Raw genomic sequence first — 20728 nt, 5'->3', positions numbered from 1 at the left:
TAGAATTATGTTTTATTAGGTAAAAAAAATATTTTTGGGGTTAAGAGTGACAGAGTACTTGATAATTGTCAAAAAGATTAAGACAAGCGTCTTACAAGTTATATAAACAGATGAGTTTTTGTGCATCTGATACGTCAATATGAATAGCACTTTTTTTATTTAATGGGAAATATTATCTGTTTTGCAATATGATTCATTTGTTTTAAAATAAGATTGACTGAATCCTTTAACCAATAATAATGAATGCTGAACTGTCATTTTATTAAGTATTAAAAAAAATAAAGGGAAAAATTTGCAGTGTAATAGACACTTTGGGGTCCATTCATTAAAGTCTGAATCACGAAAATTTGTAAGGACGAAATTTTCGTATTGAAATGATCATAAACGTATTATTGATCCAAAAGTCAATAAATTTTCATATCCCAATGATCGTAAATGGAGCAAAACCCTTTCTGACTTTCTGAAATTTCAGTGCACGATTTGGGAAGCTTTCCATAGGACTCAATGGCACTCTGCAGCTCCCACCTGGCCAAAAGAAAGTCACAATACCAAAGCTTGAATGAATTCCGAAACTTTCGTACTCACAAATTATCGCAAAGCATGAAAAAGTAATGGAAATTAATAAAAAAATTGCAGAAAATATGCACAGTTTTAAAAGTTAGAAAAAAATACAAATCTTTTGTAATCATACCTTGATAAATAATTATGTGACAGTGGCACCAGCTTGAGGATGAACTGTCATCTTCTACACACCTCTACCAATATTAAGAGCATGAAGTAAGAACAAAAGCCAAATGTGCTAGCAGTACTAGAAGTAGGCATCACCAGAGGCAGGCCATGATATTCAAGTAAGTCTTAAGCTAGTCAGGTCTCTAGCAAAAATGATTAGTATTGTGTCAACGTGGCACCCTACAGAATACTATGCCAAATAATTATGTAGACAGGGTGACTGCTAAAAATGGCATAAATGCTGTATGCAAATAAGCATAAAGGTGGCCATACACAGGCAGATTTAAGCCGATTCAGTTCCTTGAGACCATTTTGTTAGCTTATATGGCTATGTATAGGGACCTACCCAACTGATTTCTGGCTGATAATTGTCCAGATGTTTTGAGCAGGTTTGATTTTCCTGTCATTTTGGGGACTGCATTGGCGGACCTTGCTTCAACCGCTCCTATTCTCCTTGTAATAGCCTGGGGGCCAAACAATCCGATTACTCCAATATCACTCACCTTAGGTGGTCATATTGAGGAAAAATCAGCTCGTTTGGCAACCCCACCAATTGAGCAAGTCTTAACTCTTCACTGTATGGCCAACTTAATTCTAAACTGATGAAACACAAATGGCACCACAAAGATAAATACATGCCATCAGATAAAACAAGCAGCAATATAAGTCCAACTATTTCATGAATCTAGAGACTCCATTTTAATCAAATAATTCACATTTTTAAAAATGATTTCCTATTTCTCTGTAATAATACCACTGTACCTTGTACTTGATCCCAACTAAGACATAATTCATCCTTATTGGAGCCAAAACAATCCTTTTGGGTTTAATTACTGTTTAAATAATTTTTTTAGTAGTCTTAAGATAGGAGATCCAAATTACGGAAAACCCCAGGTCCCAAGCTTTCTGCATAACAGGTCCCATACCTGTATTCGGGACTAATCTATGCAGAGAATAAAAGGTCAAGGTGTAGAAAATCCCAATAACAAAGATTTTTGTATGCATTTAAATACAATGAACTTTCACCTTACACTGGTAAAAATTTGCTGCATAGCCATGGAGGCAGTCATTCAAGCTGAATTTGGGCTGTGTAGTATGCATTTTCTCCACACACTGAACTATTTACCATAAAATGTATCTGTTCGTCCAGCAAGTTCAGGTATGGGATCCGTTATCCGGAAACTCATTATCCAGAAAGTTCCGAATTACGGAATGTCGGGTCTCCCATAGACTCCATTATAAGCAAATAATTCTAATTTTTAAAAATGATTTCCTTTTTCTCTGTAATAGGAAACAGTACCTTGTATGTGATCCCAACTAAGATATTAATCCTTATTGTCAGCAAAACAATCCTTGGCTTCTTTCCGCCTGCAGGTGAAGAGGTCGAGGCTGCACCTCATTTGACATTAGCCTTGAGTTTAATTTTGTCACACATTTATTTCAGAATGTCAACAGACTTTTGTAGTGGTTAACAGGTTCATAAATTAGTGCAGATTTCCTAGTCACAGGCCAGTTCTTTGGGGATTTTGAAAACACAACCCTGCTTCAGTTTGTAAAACGAGCAAATCTTATTACAATAGGCAATTAATATACATGATATTTCTCTATTCATAATTGTTATAACCATAAATAGACCTACCATTAATGCAATGGCTATGCAATTGTCCAAATTAAAGTGTTGCCATTAAACATTGTACCTCAAAATTACTATGCCTTTCTTTTGTCTTTCAGCACATCGTATGAGCACCTGGCTTATTGTTGGTAAGTGCAGTCCACTAAAACTGATGATCAGCAAATAAGGCTACCTGTGCATCTAAAAATATTGATTTTTAATTTTTTTACCTGGAGTGGAATACTTAATTTCATATATTTTGCTATAGAATATAATGTTTTCTTTAGGTTTATAAAAACTTTACAGAGCTATTACTTACACTTACTTAACTCTTTTGTCTTTTTTTTAATTATTAAGGAATTATTGTCATTGTAATCGTCATTGTGTTCATCATCGCAATATGCCTGTATTGCTATAATAAGAAACAATCAGGGTAAGAATTATTTTTGTCAGTTACATATAGTTTATGTTTATACATTATTATATGTGTAGCTTATTTATTGTATGTTTATTTTACTGATGCTGTGTACTATATACAGATTGACACGAAATAAGATACTTATCTAGCACTGTTATTCTTTTACATAAGTAGCACTGGGTATTATCGTGCTTAAAATCCATTTGTAGATTGCTGCCATGATTGGATGCACTGGATTTGGTACAAAACACAGATTCAAGGAAAAATTTCTTTGCAATAATTTATATGTACATTTATAAGTACATCATTGGATGTAATACCTTGTATTGCCCCCTAGGCAAAAACAACATCAAGATGGTTTTTCCCACTTCCCTATGCAGACGTTTTCAGCTGTCCAATGTTTGAGGTGTTTCTTGCATGCACAGCTTGTTTCAGATCCTCCCACAACATACGAATGGAATTTAGATCCAGAACCCTTCTATTTTTTATTTCCAGCCATTGCCTGGTGGATTATTATTGGAATATTTAGGGTCGTTGTCATGTTGCAAGGTCCACTATTAGTTGAACTTCAATTTCTGACAGATGGTCAGGCACCCTCTGGTACAATGAAGAACAATGAAGAATTCTTTGTGGATTCTGTAATTATGAGCTGCCTAAGCCGTGGTGCAGCAAATATCCCAAACAACATTTTTCATGTCCTCTGGTACTGTGACAAAATATCTGTATCAATGCCTTGTTTGTCCAAAACTCATTGTTCGAGTACTCCTAGTTTTTGCCTATGCATTTATGTGCAAACTTTAGTCTTGCTCTTTCTGGACAGCAGAGGTTTCCTGCTACAAAACCTCTCATGTAGATCTGATTTTGGCCTTTTTCTAATGGTAGACTCTAGATCTATATTAGTGAGAGCTACCTGTGGGCCCTGTGATGAAATTCTGGGAGACTTCTTTTTAGCTCACATATAAACTATGCATATAAACTATATATGCACATACCTATATGAAACTTATCAAAAAACTTAACCCACTTTCTATTCATCCCTATGGGATTTTTAGAAGAGTATTTATCAATGGGTGAAAGTTAGAGTTCGCCAGTTGATAAAGGACTGAATGGAAAGTGGGTAAATGTTCAGCTTGAAACTTAGATTTTGCTAAATCTGCCCCTAACTGTTAATCTTAAAATCACTTTAGACTTTCATATTATGTTTGTCCAGTAAGTCTTCCAAGCCTCTCCTAAAGGCATTAGTACAATTTGCAATGAAAACATTACTGCCCTTACTGTAAAAAAAAAACACATTTTTGCTACTTTAAATGGAAATTTAGTTCCTCAAGTCTAAAAGATCTATAATACTTGAAAAGTGTAATTATATACCCATGCAAGGGCTTTTTTTCCCAGAGAAAACAACCCAACCTCGATTGTGATTCCATTCCTTTTACCAGTTTAGCTTCACAACTCTATACTCCGCTCATCAATATCCTTTTTAAAGGAAAACTATACCTTCAAAATAAATACTCAAAGGGATTCTGTCATGGTTTTTAAGGTATAGTTTTTTTTTATTACAATATTAGACTGTTCACATTGCAAATCATTCTATGCTTTAAAATTTTATTCTTAAACCAATTATTTTAGTTGAAATATCCCATCTCAGTGTATTGTGCCTGATTCTGAGCTTTCAGCCAGCACTGCACAATGAAACTGCTTTCACATAAATTATTGTTCCTCATACTTCATGTAACTGGAAGAGTCATGACTTGGGTGAGCCGGCATTTTTAGCAATACAGGTGTCAGGTAGCTGCTGTTTTGCTCCCTTCCTATTGTACTGCTGATTGGCTGCTGGGGGGTGATATCACTCCAACTTGCAGTGCATCAGTAAAGAGTAACTGAAGATTATCAGAGCAAAAATCACATGCCCGTGGGCAACTGGGAAAGTAAGAATATGTCTAGTCCGCATCAAATTTCAAAATTAAAATCTACTTGCTCTTTTAAAAATTGGATCTCAACGCAGGAATCTGTTGGAGGAGCAATATTAACTGATGCATTTTGAAAACAAATCATCTTTTCCTGTGACAATCCCTCTAATCAACAAATAATTAATATTATTATAGGCAACCTATTAAAGAGCCCTACCAATTTGCATATGCATATCACTAAATATTGCCCTTTTACATATTTTACCTTGAGCCACCATTCTATGATGGTCTGTATGCTCCCTCAGAGATCAAATTACAGGACTAACTGTAACAGGAAGAAATGTTGAAGTAAAAGACAGAGCTGTGTCCATTAATTGGCTGATTGGCATGCTAACCTAGCATGTAGGTTTTGGTTTGTGTGTGAGCACAGTGAATCGTACAAGCCACAAAGTGGTCCTTAATACTTAAAATAGAGGTTTTTTTTATATTGCATTATCCAATGGCAAATACTACTTATAAAGTACATTTTTTATGAAAATAGTTGAATTAGATAAAGCTTTATTTTACATATGGGCTGTTTTATGCAATATATTTTTATAGAGACCTATAGTTTCTCTTTAAGTTTTGGGGCTCCAACCCCTCCCTTACCCCTGCTGAGAACTTTGAATGGCTATGGGAAAAGAAGCAGCTCTGTATACATAGGGATTCTCAGTTGACAGATGATTTTTTTGAAAAGAGCTTTTGCCTTGTTTGTATTTGGCAAAAATATTTTTTTTCCATAAAGATTGAGATTTTCTAACATTGATGAAAAGTCAAGCAATATTGCAGGTTACAAAAAAATTCTGTCAGTGAAACCAAACAATATATTAAAGGAGAAGGAAAGGTAAAAACTAAGTAAGCTTTATCAGAAAGGTCTATGTAAATACAGCCATAAGCACTCACAGAAAAGCTGCCTCTATCAAAAGAAACATGGGAATTATTGATTCCTTTTTTATAAACATGTTGTTTGGGTGTCTTATTTCCTCTCTCAGAAAAATCCTTAATTCCAGTGGCCAGAGTCTGCAGCAGTTCTCTGCTCTCTCCCCTCTCCTTCTCCCCCCTCCCATAAGAATGCTAAGAACACCCCCCCCCCCTTAGGAATGTGTGATCTGAGCTATAATGGCTAGACTGCAAACAGAAAGCTATTTAAAGAGATACTGACACCAGAAATGAAACCTTTTTTACATCTGTCATAACATTGTCTTTGCATGTTATTTATAGTTTTGCCATAAAAGTATTTCTCCAAGCTTTTACATTCCCTATCTGATCCCCCATGTTCCTCTATGAGGGGGCGGCCATATTTGTCCAGCAGGGGGCCGTTAGCATTAGAAGCTGTAACTGACAGGCTGAGAAGGAACAGTCAGGCTGGCAAAACAGTCAGGTTTTAGGATTTCAAGTAACAATTACTTACAAAAGCAAACCTATCAGCAAAAAATGATCAACATGACCTATAGGTAACTTTTTATGTAGATTCATATTTTAAAAAGTTGTTTTTTCGTGTCAGTATCACTTTAAAAGGGCAGCTACTGTCTTAAGCAAAGGAAAAAAGCTTCTAGGGCTGTTTACTCAGGTATGGCAATGCTTTCTGCAGAATAAATATATTGTTCTAGGTGGCACTAATGTGAATCTATTGGCAGTAAAATGCCAAAATGACTTTCCTTCTCCTTTAAAAACAAGCAAACAAAAACATACATTAGCAGCCTATTTAAAAAAAACAAAAACACATGGGCATGTTATAACGTTTGATGATAACAATTTGGTTCAGTGGTATTATTTCCTCTTTATTCAGCAATTATAACACTCAAGAGACCAAATTAATTATGCAGTTCAACCAACTAAAAGGACCTGAGAACAACCAAATACATCCTGAGGTATATCAGTGTCTTTTAAAGCTACCCATCAATTCTGGAGCTTCCATTTCTAATTATTCACTATGCTATTATACATACTAACATGCATATGTTATGCATTTTCTGTAATAAGTGTATTTGGAGCAAGTTTGTATGTAATCCTTGTAAAGCTTGTAATACTTTCTCTGCATATTTTATTTGGCAGTTTGCTATAAAAATTAACACTTGGTATACAAATAAGGGCAAGATACCCTGCAGTTGCTGGGGGTCCAAAGTTGAAAAGGCCCAGTAGAGATTCTTATGCGTGCTCCTTAAATAGGTTTTTAAATTGAAACCCAATAAATTGTAGTGACACCTGACAGACTTATATTTACCGGAAAAAAATGCAATGAAAAAATTTGCTATTTACCTATTTTGGTCAAATATGAGCATTATAGGTGAGTGAATGGAGACATGTAATGGACAGTTATGAAGATTTTTGGGGTTCTACACAACTATTGGCTTAATTAAAATGCACAATATGGGCTTGAACATCCTACCTTTCCATTCTGTTACCCAATCAACTACCCATTCTATCTACCCATATAACTCAACTCCTACATGGGCAGTAGTAGCATAGTAAGTTAGTTTGAAAAGTTCCTCTTATCCAGCTTAAACAACCCCAATATGGCAAGTGTTTCTTAATAATTAAAGCCTTCCATTACCTTTACCAGCTTAGTTGCCCTTTTTTGGACCCTCTCGAATACTGTAATATCCTTTTTGAGCACTGAAGACCAAAATGACATGGCATATTTTAGATTGGGCCTTACCAGCACTCTGTTTCCTCCGGCAAATCTATGCCCCTATTAATACAGGTCAAAATTTTGTTTGCCCTTGAAGCTGCTGACTGTCCTTGCTACCACCAAGTTTATTATCTACAAGGGCTCCAAGGTCCTTCTTCATTTTAGATTTGCTAGTGCTGGCCCATTAAGGATAAAAGCGGCTTGCATATTTTTACATCCCAGGCAAATGACCTTACATTTATCCACACTGAATCTCATCTGCCACTTAGCTGCCCAGATTGCCAGTGTGTCAACATTAAGCTGCAAGGATGCCACATCCTTGATGGAATTAATTGGTCTGGATAGTTTTATGCCATATGCAGACACTGATAAATTGTTTGTAATAACCGCCCCAAGTAATTCATGAACAGGTTAGATTAAAGTGAAACCGATGCACAACCCTGTGCAATGCCTTTAAAAACCTTACTCAAAGTAGCGAATGTACTTTTACCAACCACCCGATCCTGTAGCCAATAAATTGAGAACAGTAATGATTTATTATCATTTTAAATTACAACAATTTTTGTTCTGTGTTTTTATCAGAAAACACAATACTCCAATCTATGCTTTGAAATACTGCCCGGAAAAAGCTAAAGTTTGCTTTTCTGAAATTCAGTGTTTTTGTTATTTTATTTGTTTTTCTGCACCAAACATTAAATGAGAGATAACATTATGGTCACTATAATCCAGAGGTTCAACTACTTGCACATTGATTATACATTTGGTTCATTAGAGATCACTCGATCCAGTATAGTATGATTAGTGATTTGTGTTCTTTCACACAGCAGGTTTTTTTCTCTTTTTTTGGTAAATAGTCAGACTCTGAAGCCCTGAGGCTGTATGGATGGCTTTTTAGCAAGTGAGGAAATACAGGGTTGTTGAAAATAGCTCTCAGTACAAGTTGATCAGGCACTGGTCCGATTGCAGTTGCTGCAGGAGTCAGGAAGGATTCCCCCCCCCCCCATGAGGCACATTAGAGAGGCATCAGAAATTGTTTCACTTCCTGGACTAGCACTTATTCAGGTTTCATATACACATAAAAGGTTAATCTTGATGGACATGTGTCTTTTCAACCTAACTTGCAATTTTACTATGTTCAACTTGTGGTTGTCTGGCTTTTTCTTTTTAAGTCAACTGCTGAACCTTTAGTGAACACCCCCTTATTTCATAATAAGATTATAGATATATTAAAACATTTCTGTATCAGCCATAAAGCTGAAAATAAGTGCTCCCCTTCAAATCCTGTACTATTTGACCAATACCCAATACCTAGTCTTATTGAGTCAAACAAATCACTGATTCATCCATGTTCAGATTACTTTATTTCAGCAGGGAATCTTAGCTGCAGTTTTATACAAGTATACAGTATATCATTTAACATCATTTGCTGAGCATGCTTACCAGACTAACATTTGTCAGTATGCACACTTGTGAAAACTATTCACTCTATATTGCAACTAAACTAACCTGGACTAATCTTTGTTTGTATGATCTAGAAACTAAAGGCTGTTTTATCAAAAGACAATATGGAATGTATTCCTGTACGCATCAAAAAGTATTCTGACAATATTAGGAGACAGTGAAAAAGTTCTTGATAACAAAATGGCAACTAAACTAGAAAGTATCACGGAATATCCAATTTCTTTATACTATTTGAATAGCTTTTATAACTTTAATTTTATAAAATATTAATTTTATTAAAACGTTAATTTTATAACTTGTGACTAATGACTTGTTGTTTTTCAGTCACTTGTTCGAATACAAATGTTGCATTATCAAATAAGAAATAATTGGTTCTGCATGCAAATCAAATACATTTCATTGAGATGATGCTCATTAATGTATGTGCTTTATAAATAAGTTGGAATTAATGTTATTAAATTGTACACAGATTAAAACCTTAGTCACAAGTAAAGTTTTTTTACTGAAAATAGTTTATATAGGTAAAAGAGAAAATTAAAAAGGAGGCAGGAAAACATTTGTTTTAGAACTTGATAAATACAGCCCTTAGGTCTGCTGTTATTACATGTATGTTTTGTACAATAGTTATACTTTTTTCTTCATAAAATAGCGCCAAGAATTTGGTTGTAAAGATGAAACTGCACAAATGAACAAGGTTTTTTTTGCAAATCATTTGCAAATCAGTCTATACTAGTTTGTTTTTAAATTCCCTTTAAGTGTGTTAGAGATGGACTGATGCTAAACAACTTCTCCATTGGTGTTTGTTATTTATTTTATTGTATGTTTTTACACTATGGTTTTTAAAATATTGTTTTCATCATCAGAGCCCCCGAGATTTCCTTTAGACCAGGAGTCAACCAATTAGATTGTTGTCATTAATACATCCATTGATTTTGTGTGTTCGAATCACACAATCATCCACTCAAACAGATGTGGAATAGGATCTAGTACTGGTATCTGGGTAGTTCACCTTGAAATACTAGAAGATAACATACTAGATAATGTAAAGGTGAACTACCTTTTTAATGCATTAGACAGCATAACTGATTTAACCGGGATTATAGCACCATGCTTATAGCCATGTAATCTCATGCAACTAGAATTGTATATTAACTGTTGTCTTTTCTCTCGTAGGAAACAAAAGGCTGAAATGCACAATGTTCAATATACAGCTTGCACTGCGTAATCCCACCAGAATCACTGAAGTTATGTATTTTCTGCATCACTTAATTTCCATTTCCATCTTTACTCTGTGCTGGGACCAGATATTTTGCTTGACATAAGGGGAACTTTAAACCACCTTGCTTGTGTGGATACTATAAAACTTTTTTCTACTTTTGACCAGTAAGTTGCCTTTAAACACCATGAGATACTTTGAGAAAAGAGTCAGTACTCATTGTGGTATTTTCTGGTTAATGGTTATGGTAAATTCCACAAGTAGCCCTCAGGAGACATCTGTTATCCAAAGACATGCACTAAAGACAGTACCAGGCATTTTGATGACCTAAACCGTACGCCTGTCTGCATATTTATTAAAATAGATTAATATTTGAAATCAACATGTTAGACAAAAGGATACATTGCACTGTTAAAGCTTGTGTAAAAAATTGCATGGTTAAAATGGGGGTTAATTATGTAATGGCAGTATCTCTATAAAGTGATACTCTAGCTACACCTCTTCAGTAATTAATTATAGATGTTTTATTCTTTTTATTTAAAAACTCAGGAAGGGCTATAGTTTCTGTTTGAAGCTTTTCACTAGTTCACCTAAAACATTAAACAAAGTATAGAACTCTTAGCCAGGTGACCACTACATGTCATGTGATTTAAATTCTGAGTGAGGGAGGAAAAGATCAATGTCGATACTCACCCAACCATTTCTATCAGAAGAGTGGGTAGCCTCCCAACAGATTCAGAATGTTGTCTGCCTAGGTAAATGTATACCTTCAAAAAAATATATCTATGGTGTAACAACAAAACTAATAACACATCTATGAATTATTATTAAAGAGGAATAGGCTGTTCTTGTATGTGTGCAGGGACATAACATGTGAAAAAGCAGACCTTGCTTCTTTGGGGCCCAGTCTAGAGTGCCCAGTGCCTCTGACTAGTGAACTCTTACAATATATGTCTAAATATATACATCAGCTTTAGCAAAGATAGTATGCAGTCTTTAAAATCTTAAGGTTTTTAAGGTTTGATTTTTCCAGTTGGATCAAGGACCGCATCTGTGGGTTGACACAGTCCTTGATCCAATGGCCTGTATGGCCATCGATCAGATCAGCCCGATATAGCCCAACTCAAGGTGGGCATATCGGCGAAAGATATTGTTTGGCGACCTTGCCAAATGAGCGGATCTTCGTGCGTGTGGCCAGTTTAGCCAATATGAAAATATGACCACTATGTGACCACTATTCGCAATTGAAATTTGCAGTGCAATTACTGGTTGATAAAGAATATTACATTGGCAAATTGTTATTTATGTAAGTTTTTTCCCCTATTTACCAGTATTATTGCAGGTCTTAATGGCTTAATTTAAAAACATGTTGCAAATTTGCCATTTTCAGTAACCTATAAAATGTTTAGAATTCACCTGTCACCTTTTTAAAAAGAAACATCTGAGTGGTTTCTATGGGTTGTAAAAGCCATGGTGCTCCCAAAATGGGGTTACAAGAGGCATGTAAATCATTTTTCTATTTGCACATGGCTGAATATGGAATGCTTTTGGGCCCTCTTCTCATACAGAGTCACAAATGTTATGTGTAATACAGATATATGACCCGTTATCCAGAATACTAGAGTATTCTGGATAATTAGTCTTTCCATAATTTGAATCTCCATACTATAAGTCTACTAAAAATCAATAAAACATGAATTAAACCCACTAGGGTTGTTTTGTATACTTTCAGAGTTAATCATATCTTAGCTGGCATCAAACACAAGGTACTGTTTTATTATTACAGAAAAAAAAATCTTAATTATTTGATTAAAATTTAATCTATGGGAGGCGGCATTTCTGTAATTCGGAGCTTTTTGGATAATGGGTTTCGGGATAATGGATACCATACCTGTAGTGCCAAATTAGCTATGTGCCACTGCACTGAAGTAAGAGCAAATCCAATAAGACCTAGAACATATTCCCAACATGTTACTTGGTAGCTTTGGAAAGGTCAGCTGTGACTCTTTCTGCCCCAGTGATAGTATTCATGTAAAGTTCCACTCCAAAGAGTTTCTCCCCTGCTTCAAAATTCATTGCTTGCAGCCATGCTACTATGAAGCTCTCTGGTGAGTTATTGTTTTATATGTTATTGCTGTGGAGTTGGCTACTCTGATACACTTGTATGTACTATGGCTGAAAATACACTGGACTTTGTAGTATGATAAAACACCTGCAAGTACTAAGCATAGTATAAATCTGTCATGTGCAACATATTATTCCCAAACCAAGGGTAATAATAGAATTTGCATGTTCTCGGAGATTAGCCATGACTTATCATACACCTGCCAATAGTTTTTTTTTTTTTTTGCAAAGGCTGTTTAGAATAATACCAACCCATTCTGCAAGCAGTCTGTCTTTTTTTCTTGTAATTAGCATGACATTGGCTGAGGTATAAAGTCCAAGGAAAGGTACCATCCTATTATGTCTCAGAGCTGAACTTCACTGGAGATTTTGTTGGATCCACAGATTGCATCCTAAAAGTCAGATGTAGTCGCATAGGACAAATTATAATGGGACTGATTTGCTCCTTCCCCTATAGTTGCAGTCTGCACTGCTCACTCATTCTAGTCTTCCATTCTGAATGGCTCTATTCTTTTAGTAATGAACTGAGATCATATAGCTAGATTCATCAGGTATAATTTTTAAGGAGAGGAGCTAATATATTTTCAGTGTATATGTAAATTTGTTTTCTAATTTTGACTGTGGAACACAAAATGAAAGCTTTATCGGTATAGAAATAGAATTTTTTAAATATTATAAATATATAAATAAATAGTCATCTTTTTATTCTATAAAGGGTGTAGATGAAGTAAATGTAAATAAGTGCCTACAGAATGCTGTCCTGCCTTCTTTAACTGTCCCTTCTCTTTCTGCAAGAAGCCATAATGAGATTGATCTTCTCATGTACAGATCACAAAATGAGATCAGTTTGAAAATTGAATGCATTGAAGTCAATGGACATTTTTTAGTTGCAAATTTTTCTGAGCAAAATACATTGGAGTCTATGGACATTTTTTTCACTGTAATTTTTTCCACTGCACCCTTTTTTGCAGTGACTTCTTTCACACAGAACACAGAGTCTATGGGCAATGTATTTTGCAGTGGCTTTTATTTGAATAAAATATATTTGGGTCTATGAGCATTTTGTTACTGTGGTTTTTTTTGCGGTGAAATTTGGCCATACCTGCTGAAAAATTTGTATATTCATTGCAGTTTGGCTCATTTGCCTTTAGATTGCAAGTATGGCCCTCTAAACCTATTTTTTACTTGTGTGTGAGAATATTGTAAGACCCTTTTTACAAATTCATGTTAAGTATGGTGTAAATTTCTAGCACTATATAAATAAATGATGATAATTGGCTTGTGGGGTAACAATTGCACAATTGTATGAAAAAGTGTTTATGTGTGTTGCACTAGCTTGAGGGCCCCTACAAGCTGAATGTATATTTATTGAAATGTATGCTTGGCCACATTTAAATCAAGAAATATTGTGTTTGTGTTTTTAATGTTAATAATAATTATTAGAATTCTTTATATAACTTAATTGAATATATACCATTCACATGGCTCCCTGCCTCAGTAGAGCTTACAGTCAAAGTTCCCTTTTACATTCTCTAAACTGTGGTCAATTTTATGTGGAATCTATTAACCTATCTATACTGTATGTTTTTGCAGTGTGGAAGGAACTGGAGTACCTGGGGGAACATACAAACTACTTAGAGGCCAGCCTGGCCACTATCTGAAAGAAGTTTGTATGTTCCCCCAGGAACACTCCACACACTCCAAAAACATATAGGCAGGTTAAATTGAATTTAACTGAATGCAATTTAAGTGCATGATGCTGCATTTGCAAAAATGCAGTTGGACTCCACTGCTCTTTAGAGCAGTTTGTGGAATGTTTGTGGCGGACTAAAATGGAACCAGTTTGCTTATGCACGTAAGTGCACTCAAACCTGTATCTCATATTGCCTTTTTTTTTGTGCTGTTTGCCCTTTTTTTGCCTGAACACCTAACAAGGTATTCAATGTAAAAGAAGATTTAGATCAATAAAGCAAAGATTGTTAGTTAACCAAATGATTTATTATCTCACAAAATGAAATAAATGCTTACCTGTATCTTTTTGTGGAAATTATTTCTTTCTCCTTCGCTTACTGTAAAGATAATATTATATCCGAGTGTTGTCTGTTGTGAGGTCCAATAACAAAACTAAGGTTTCATATACATAGGTGCTATAATATGTAAAGCCATTTTTTAAGGAGAAGGAAAGTTTTATCAGAAAGATCTATGTAAATACAACCATAAGCACAGAACTGCTGCTCTCAGTACTCAATGAAAAGAAACACCACATTTCTTATTTTCTTTCATTTTATTCTGTGTTCATGATCTTCTTTGATCATCACCTAGCACCATCAGACTTCCTAAATAAATGGAATCCACCTACTTTAACACGAGAACAAAAGGAAATGCTTGCCTCCCCAATAGATACAGAAGAAATTGAACAAATAATAAAAGAAGCTAAGCCAGGCAAAGCCCCAGGGCCAGATGGTTATACAGCAAAATAATACAAGAAATTTGCAGACCATTTAACCCCGCACCTAAAAGATCTATTCCAATCATTCCTAGAAGGATCCCCACTCCACACATGCAAACAGCAAACATAATAATGATATTGAAACCAGGAAAAGATCCCCACAACTGTGACAACTATAGGCCCATCTCACTGATAAATGCGGATCTTAATCTATTCGCAAAACTCATGGCTACCAGACTAAACAAAGTGCTTCCAATACTGATCCACTACAACCAGGTGGGCTTCGTACCTGGCCGACAAGCCACAGACAACGTCCGCAAAGCAATCAATCTAATCTCCCTAGTTTCTAAAATGAACTCTACTTCACTCCTTTTATCACTGGACGCACAAAAAGCATTTGACAGACTGAACTGGAAATATATGTTTGCTGTACTAGAAAAACTGAGATTGCCCAAATCGTACATTACCAAAGTGAAACAATTGTACACAACACCCACAATACAGGTAACCATTTTGGGAACCCATTCGGACCGAATCGAGATACGCGGGGGAACTCGACAAGGCTGTCCCATGTCCCCACTAATATTTGCCGTCTCCCTAGAACCATTGGCCCACGCAATTAGGCAAAACCCCAACATAAATGGATTCCAAGTCGGCCTCACAGAATACATAAATAAGCCTATTTGCCGACGACATCCTGCTCACACTAACCTCCCACCAAACCACATTACCAAATCTACTGCCAACTCTGGAAAAATTCCAAAGTATCACGGTATATAAAATAAACCCAACCAAATCCCATGCACTCCCTCTACAAATGCCTAGCTCAGAAGTAAAACTATTACAGCTAAATTTCGATTACAAATGGGAAAAAGACACGATAACCTACCTAGGATTCAACCTAACTTCCTCCTATCAAACGCTCTACAACGACAACTACCCCAAACTTCTAGATAAACTTAAAAAAAGATCTGACTATATGGCACACATACCATCTTTCCTGGTTTGTTAGGATAGCAGCAGTAAAAATTACTCTACTCCCAAGGATATTATATCTCTTTAGGACACTTCCAATACAATTCCAGGAACACACAGCAACCGTTCTACAAAAATCCATAACAAATTTTATCTGGGGGGGCAAAAACCCCAGAATTAAAGCATCAATCATGACCAAACCCAAAAAATTGGGTGGTCTGGGACTCCCACATATATACCGCTATTACTTAGCAAGCAGATTAGAGGCCATGATCAATACACATAGACCCACAAAAGAGCCATGGAAAACGATAGAAAATCAATTTACAACACCCCTACAACTAGCCCATTTATTCTGGATACCCAAACTGCTAAGAATAACCCCAACAGACCTACTACCAACTTCCAGACACGCGTTAGACCTCTGGTACACAACGGCACACAAATCTAAATTGAGCCCAACAATCCAAACTCAAAACTATTTTCAATAACAAAGAATTCACACCAGGCTGTACACCCGTGAACTTTAAAACATGGATAGCAGCAAACCTGACAACCAAGTCCCTCGCACCAGAGCAAAAAGTCATTTCATTTCAAAAATGCACAGATAAACACGAAATCCCAAACACCCAACTATTTGAATATCTACAGATAAAACATTTTATCGAATCAAAACACAAACAAAACAACCACTCACATACTTTGAAAACATCTGCCATAGACATTCCCAACCAGCGCACCTAATTTCTCTACTATACTACCGTCTAGCTGCAGACACAACACCTCTACAACAAACATACATGTCTAAGTGGGAAGAAGATCTAAGGATCACAATATCAGAACAAACTTGGGCACACATATGGACCACAGCTAGCAAAACCTCAATCTGCGCAGTCTCAAGTGAAAGAGCATATAAAATTATCTATAGATGGTATTACACCCCATCCCGCATCAGCAAACTCACGAATAACCCAGAACTATCAACCTGCTTTAGATGCTGCGGAGAACAAGGATCATTCTTACACACATGGTGGACGTGTAAAATAGCCCAAGAATTCTGGCAACCAGTAGCAACTCTACTCTCCGAGGTCCTTCACACTACAGTAGAACCAACCCCACAACTATTCCTATTAGGAATAAAACCAAGAAACATACAACCCAAACAAACATGCAAACTAAATACACATATCCTAACGGCAGCAAAATCACTCCTTGCAACTAATTGGAAACAACCCAACATACCTGGCATACCAACACTGATAACAAAAATAAATTGGATCAAAGCCATGGAATCGATCAGAGATAGACTCCTGGACAGAAGCTATGAAGAGGAGCTGGAGTGGTATCCGTAGGCCCAGTACCTGGAAAGCCAGCAGAGAGAGAGCACCAAATAGAAACAGACTGAGAACCGGTAACCTATAACCCTTTCTCTATTCTGTCCCCCCTTTTCCCTTACCCCACTTACCCTATCACCCCATCTACTCAATCAACTATACTTTGTTAGAAACAAAAAAAACCGTGAAAACAAAAGGGAAAAATGCACAAAGTCATTATGTTACCAAATTTGTAGCTTTTCTTGTACAAAAGTAAAATAAGCTGTTGAAATGCATGACAAATTTGTTGATTGTTCAGGGCATGGCACAACTCTGCTCAGTTTGCTCCTCTCTCCCCCTTCCATCTCTGCTGTGTATTCTGAGTTTAGAGCTGTTCTAGGAGCAGTGTGTAGGCACGGAAGTGAAGTCAGAAGTTAAAATGGCAGCTCATATCTTAAACAAACAGAAAGAGCTTCTATGGCTGTTTACTCTGGTGTGTTAAAGCATTCTGCAGAATAATTCTAGCTTGCACTATTGTGACTAATCTATTGGCAATAAAATGCCAGACTGCCTTTCCTTCTTTAACATAAAATCCTTGCCATTTGCCAAGGCAGCCCTGCATGTAAGGTGTGCTGTAAAATACAGGGCTTCCCGTGCCTTGTGGCCTTTTAACACCAGAAAGGTTTGATATATACAACAAACAATATATATAATCTGTATTCTCTTCACAGGGTTTATAGTGTGGTGGAACTCTGTATTGCAGGGGTCTCAAACTCGCGGCCCGCGGGCCATTTGCGGCCCTCGGTACAATATTTTGTGGCCCGCACCAACGCCTTCTCAAAAGCAATGAATGGATTACGATTTTTATTGCGATTCAAGGGATACGTTCGTAAGGGAGACGTTCTGTGTGCACAATTAGCTGCTAAGGAGCTTATTGTGCACACAGAACGTCTTCCCATAATAACTGTTATGATGGCATAACGTCATTTCCGCAATCAGCAGCTCCCGCCCGCCGTGCCTTGCATTATCCCTTCAAAGCCAATTTTTTGTGAAATCCCTTATGCGGCCCAGCCTCATCCTGACTTTGCCTCCTGCGGCCCCCAGGTAAATTGAGTTTGAGCCCCCTGCTGTATTGGGTCTACTATAATGTGTTCAACTAAAGGATCAGTAACACCAAAAAGTTTTGTATTGGGGATGCACAGAATTTAGGAGTGTTTTTTGGCAGGCTCTGATTCAGACAAATCCTAGTGCCTGGCTGAACCAACATCAAATCATTAAAAGTAAAGTGGCCATTTTTCAACTCCTGCAATTTTGATAATCTAAATATGCAAATTAGAATTAAAGATTTTGCTGAGTCAGTGCATCCCGATTTTATATGCATTTAAATATATTGTAGTGTTTGCTTTACGGACACCACTTTAGTGTATGTTAATAAGTGTCTGTGTAACCAAGCTGAACAGAACAAAAAGTGACACGGTTACAAACAACTGTTCCTCTGAATACAATGGTTTTAGTACTTACACAGGAAGATAAACAGGGATAAGATGCCAAGGAAGAAGATTGCTCGCCTGCATTTACCCTAGGCTGGTGCAGTTTTCTAATAACAGGAGCACCGGTGGCGGGTTCAGGTAAGCGATTACAATCACTGGGGGTGCCTAACATTTCTAGGAACTGGTCAACTGCAGAATATGGGTTAGGGCTTGAACAAGGGTGCTTCTTGCAGCTGGTCAACACCACAGCGTGAGTTACTGAACGCTGGCACTTTCTTTGTGTTTCATTGTAAAATAATCCAATCAAGAGAACTAATGAAAATCTTCTATCACTCGCTTTCAGGCAGGGGGTTGTGTCAACGCTCAGAAAGGCCAAACAAGTTATGCTAGCACTCCCTTTTTCAGCAGACATATTTTTGATTTTCAGAATTGAGCAGTAGTTAAATCTTTGGTGGAGAAGGACCAGTGGGTACATACTGTAGCTGTAGCAAGCAATCCTAGTGAGCAGTAAGGTATTATCCTGTTTTAAAGGAACTGAAGCTTAACTAAAGAAGTAGGGCAGAAATGTTGTACATTATGTTTTGGGCGTCTGTACCAGCCCTAGGCAACCACAGCCCATTAGCAATGAATACCTGTGCCTCTGAAGATGCCCCAGTAACTCCCCATTTTCTTTTCTGCCGATTCCCTGCACATGCTCTGTGCTACTGTCAGTTACTGATCTTAGGGATCGAGGACACTATATGTACAAAATATAAATGTCACAATATAAGGCTGACTAGTAGTAAATACAGATAATTACTAAATGACAGCTCAGCAACCAGTGCAATTAGCATCAGCTTATATGACAGGCCAACCTCTAAGCTTAGCGTCTCAACAGCGTCTCCACAACACACTGACAAACAGATGTAAGTGTAGTTGACACTTTCCAAGATGGGGAGCTCCTGTGACAAGTTTGAAGGCCTGAACCATGGCTGCTAATGAGATGCTGAAACTTTAGGTTAGTACAGTGAGTACAGTATATAAAATATGGCATTTTTAATCATATTCATTTCTAGGGTTTAGTTCTTTTTTTAAAAGGTGTATGTATTCACAGGAAAGAGGGTCAAACTCCCTCTTTGCAAACCCCATCTAGAATATGCATTGCAGTATTGGTCTCCATTGCTTAAAAATGACTGATGAAAGTGAGAAAGTCTTAAAAGAGAGCAACTTCAGGTGGTCATACATGGGCAGATTTAAGATTCAGAAATTGGGCAGATATTGATCGGGCAGTTTTGACTTTCCCATCAGATCAATAACATTGCTCGTTGATACAGCCCTTGCTCTGACAGCCTGTATCTCCGTCAAACGATTAGATCAGCCCAATATTGCCCACCTTAAGTTGGCCTGCACAGCTTGCTCCCCCCTCTCCCTCCTTCCACTTCTTCTCCCTGATGTAATCCGAGCCCAGAGCTACCAGCGAGCAGGGAGAGATACAGAAGAAGGAAGTTACGTCACACCAAGCTAATATGGCAGCTGTTTCTTAAACACAGAAAGCCTCTAGGGCTGTTTACTTGGTATGAACAGAATAAATATAGCGTTCTAGCGTGCACTATCGTGGCTTAGCTTTTGGGAGTAAACAGTGTCAGCAGTTTTCTTTCTCCTTTAAGAGAGGGTATGATAACTATGCATACTTAAAGGAGAATGCAAGTCAAAATTTAAAAAGCATACTGCCCAATAGTCCTCCTATTGTTTAGTAAAAACGCCACACTTTTGGCTCACCTAATCAAATATTTACTCAGTCACACTTACTTCACATTTTCTAGAACAGGCAGCCATCTCTAAAAAGGTATTCTCCCTTCCTTTCCCTCCTTGCTTCATACTGCACATGTGTTTCATTCCCCCCCCCCTCTGCCAGTAGCTGTGTAGCTCAGAACAGCAGACAGGATCAAGTTACACACATGCTCAGAGAATAGGAAGGCTGCCGCTGGCAGCCTACAGGAAGGACAGAGAGATTTCAGTGATGTCACTGTAGTCTTCACACTGCTGTAGGCTGCCAGCACCATATCTCAGAGAAGCAAGCAGGGATCTGGGAATTTAGATATGCAGTAAGTACTTAAAAAGAATGCCTTTAGACTTACTTTTAATTTATATTAACCTTTCATTGTCCTTTAAGTGATCCATACAGTAAAAACTGATGCTTAATTGGCCAATAGATTGTTCCACCAAACACAGCATTCACTGATATCAGAAGAAGGAAGTTTTCATCTATAAATGTGATTTTTTTTTAACTAAATTACCTCTCAGCACAAAGTTAATTTAGGCCCTGGTCCAAATACCATCTTGGAATTAGAAAAATGTTTTTTCTCCCAAGGTAAATTGGAGAG

The 20728-nt window shown here is 36.9% G+C and overlaps 1 protein-coding gene across 1 annotated transcript in view; it reads left to right on the top strand.

Moving 5' to 3' along the window:
* arc3 (amphibian RCA protein 3) overlaps positions 1-14171 on the top strand; it is a 71027-nt gene extending 56856 nt beyond the window's left edge. Inside the window, 3 exon segments of the mRNA NM_001127127.1 lie at positions 2461-2490; positions 2699-2774; positions 9972-14171. Coding sequence (NP_001120599.1) covers positions 2461-2490; positions 2699-2774; positions 9972-10023 — 158 coding nt within the window. The 3' untranslated portion in view covers positions 10024-14171.
* The last annotated feature ends 6557 nt before the right edge of the window (positions 14172-20728 follow it).

Source organism: Xenopus tropicalis, chromosome 2 (genome assembly GCF_000004195.4).
Source record: "Xenopus tropicalis strain Nigerian chromosome 2, UCB_Xtro_10.0, whole genome shotgun sequence".
Classification (NCBI taxonomy): domain Eukaryota; kingdom Metazoa; phylum Chordata; class Amphibia; order Anura; family Pipidae; genus Xenopus; species Xenopus tropicalis.
This window is presented reverse-complemented; position numbering and strand designations above follow the sequence as displayed.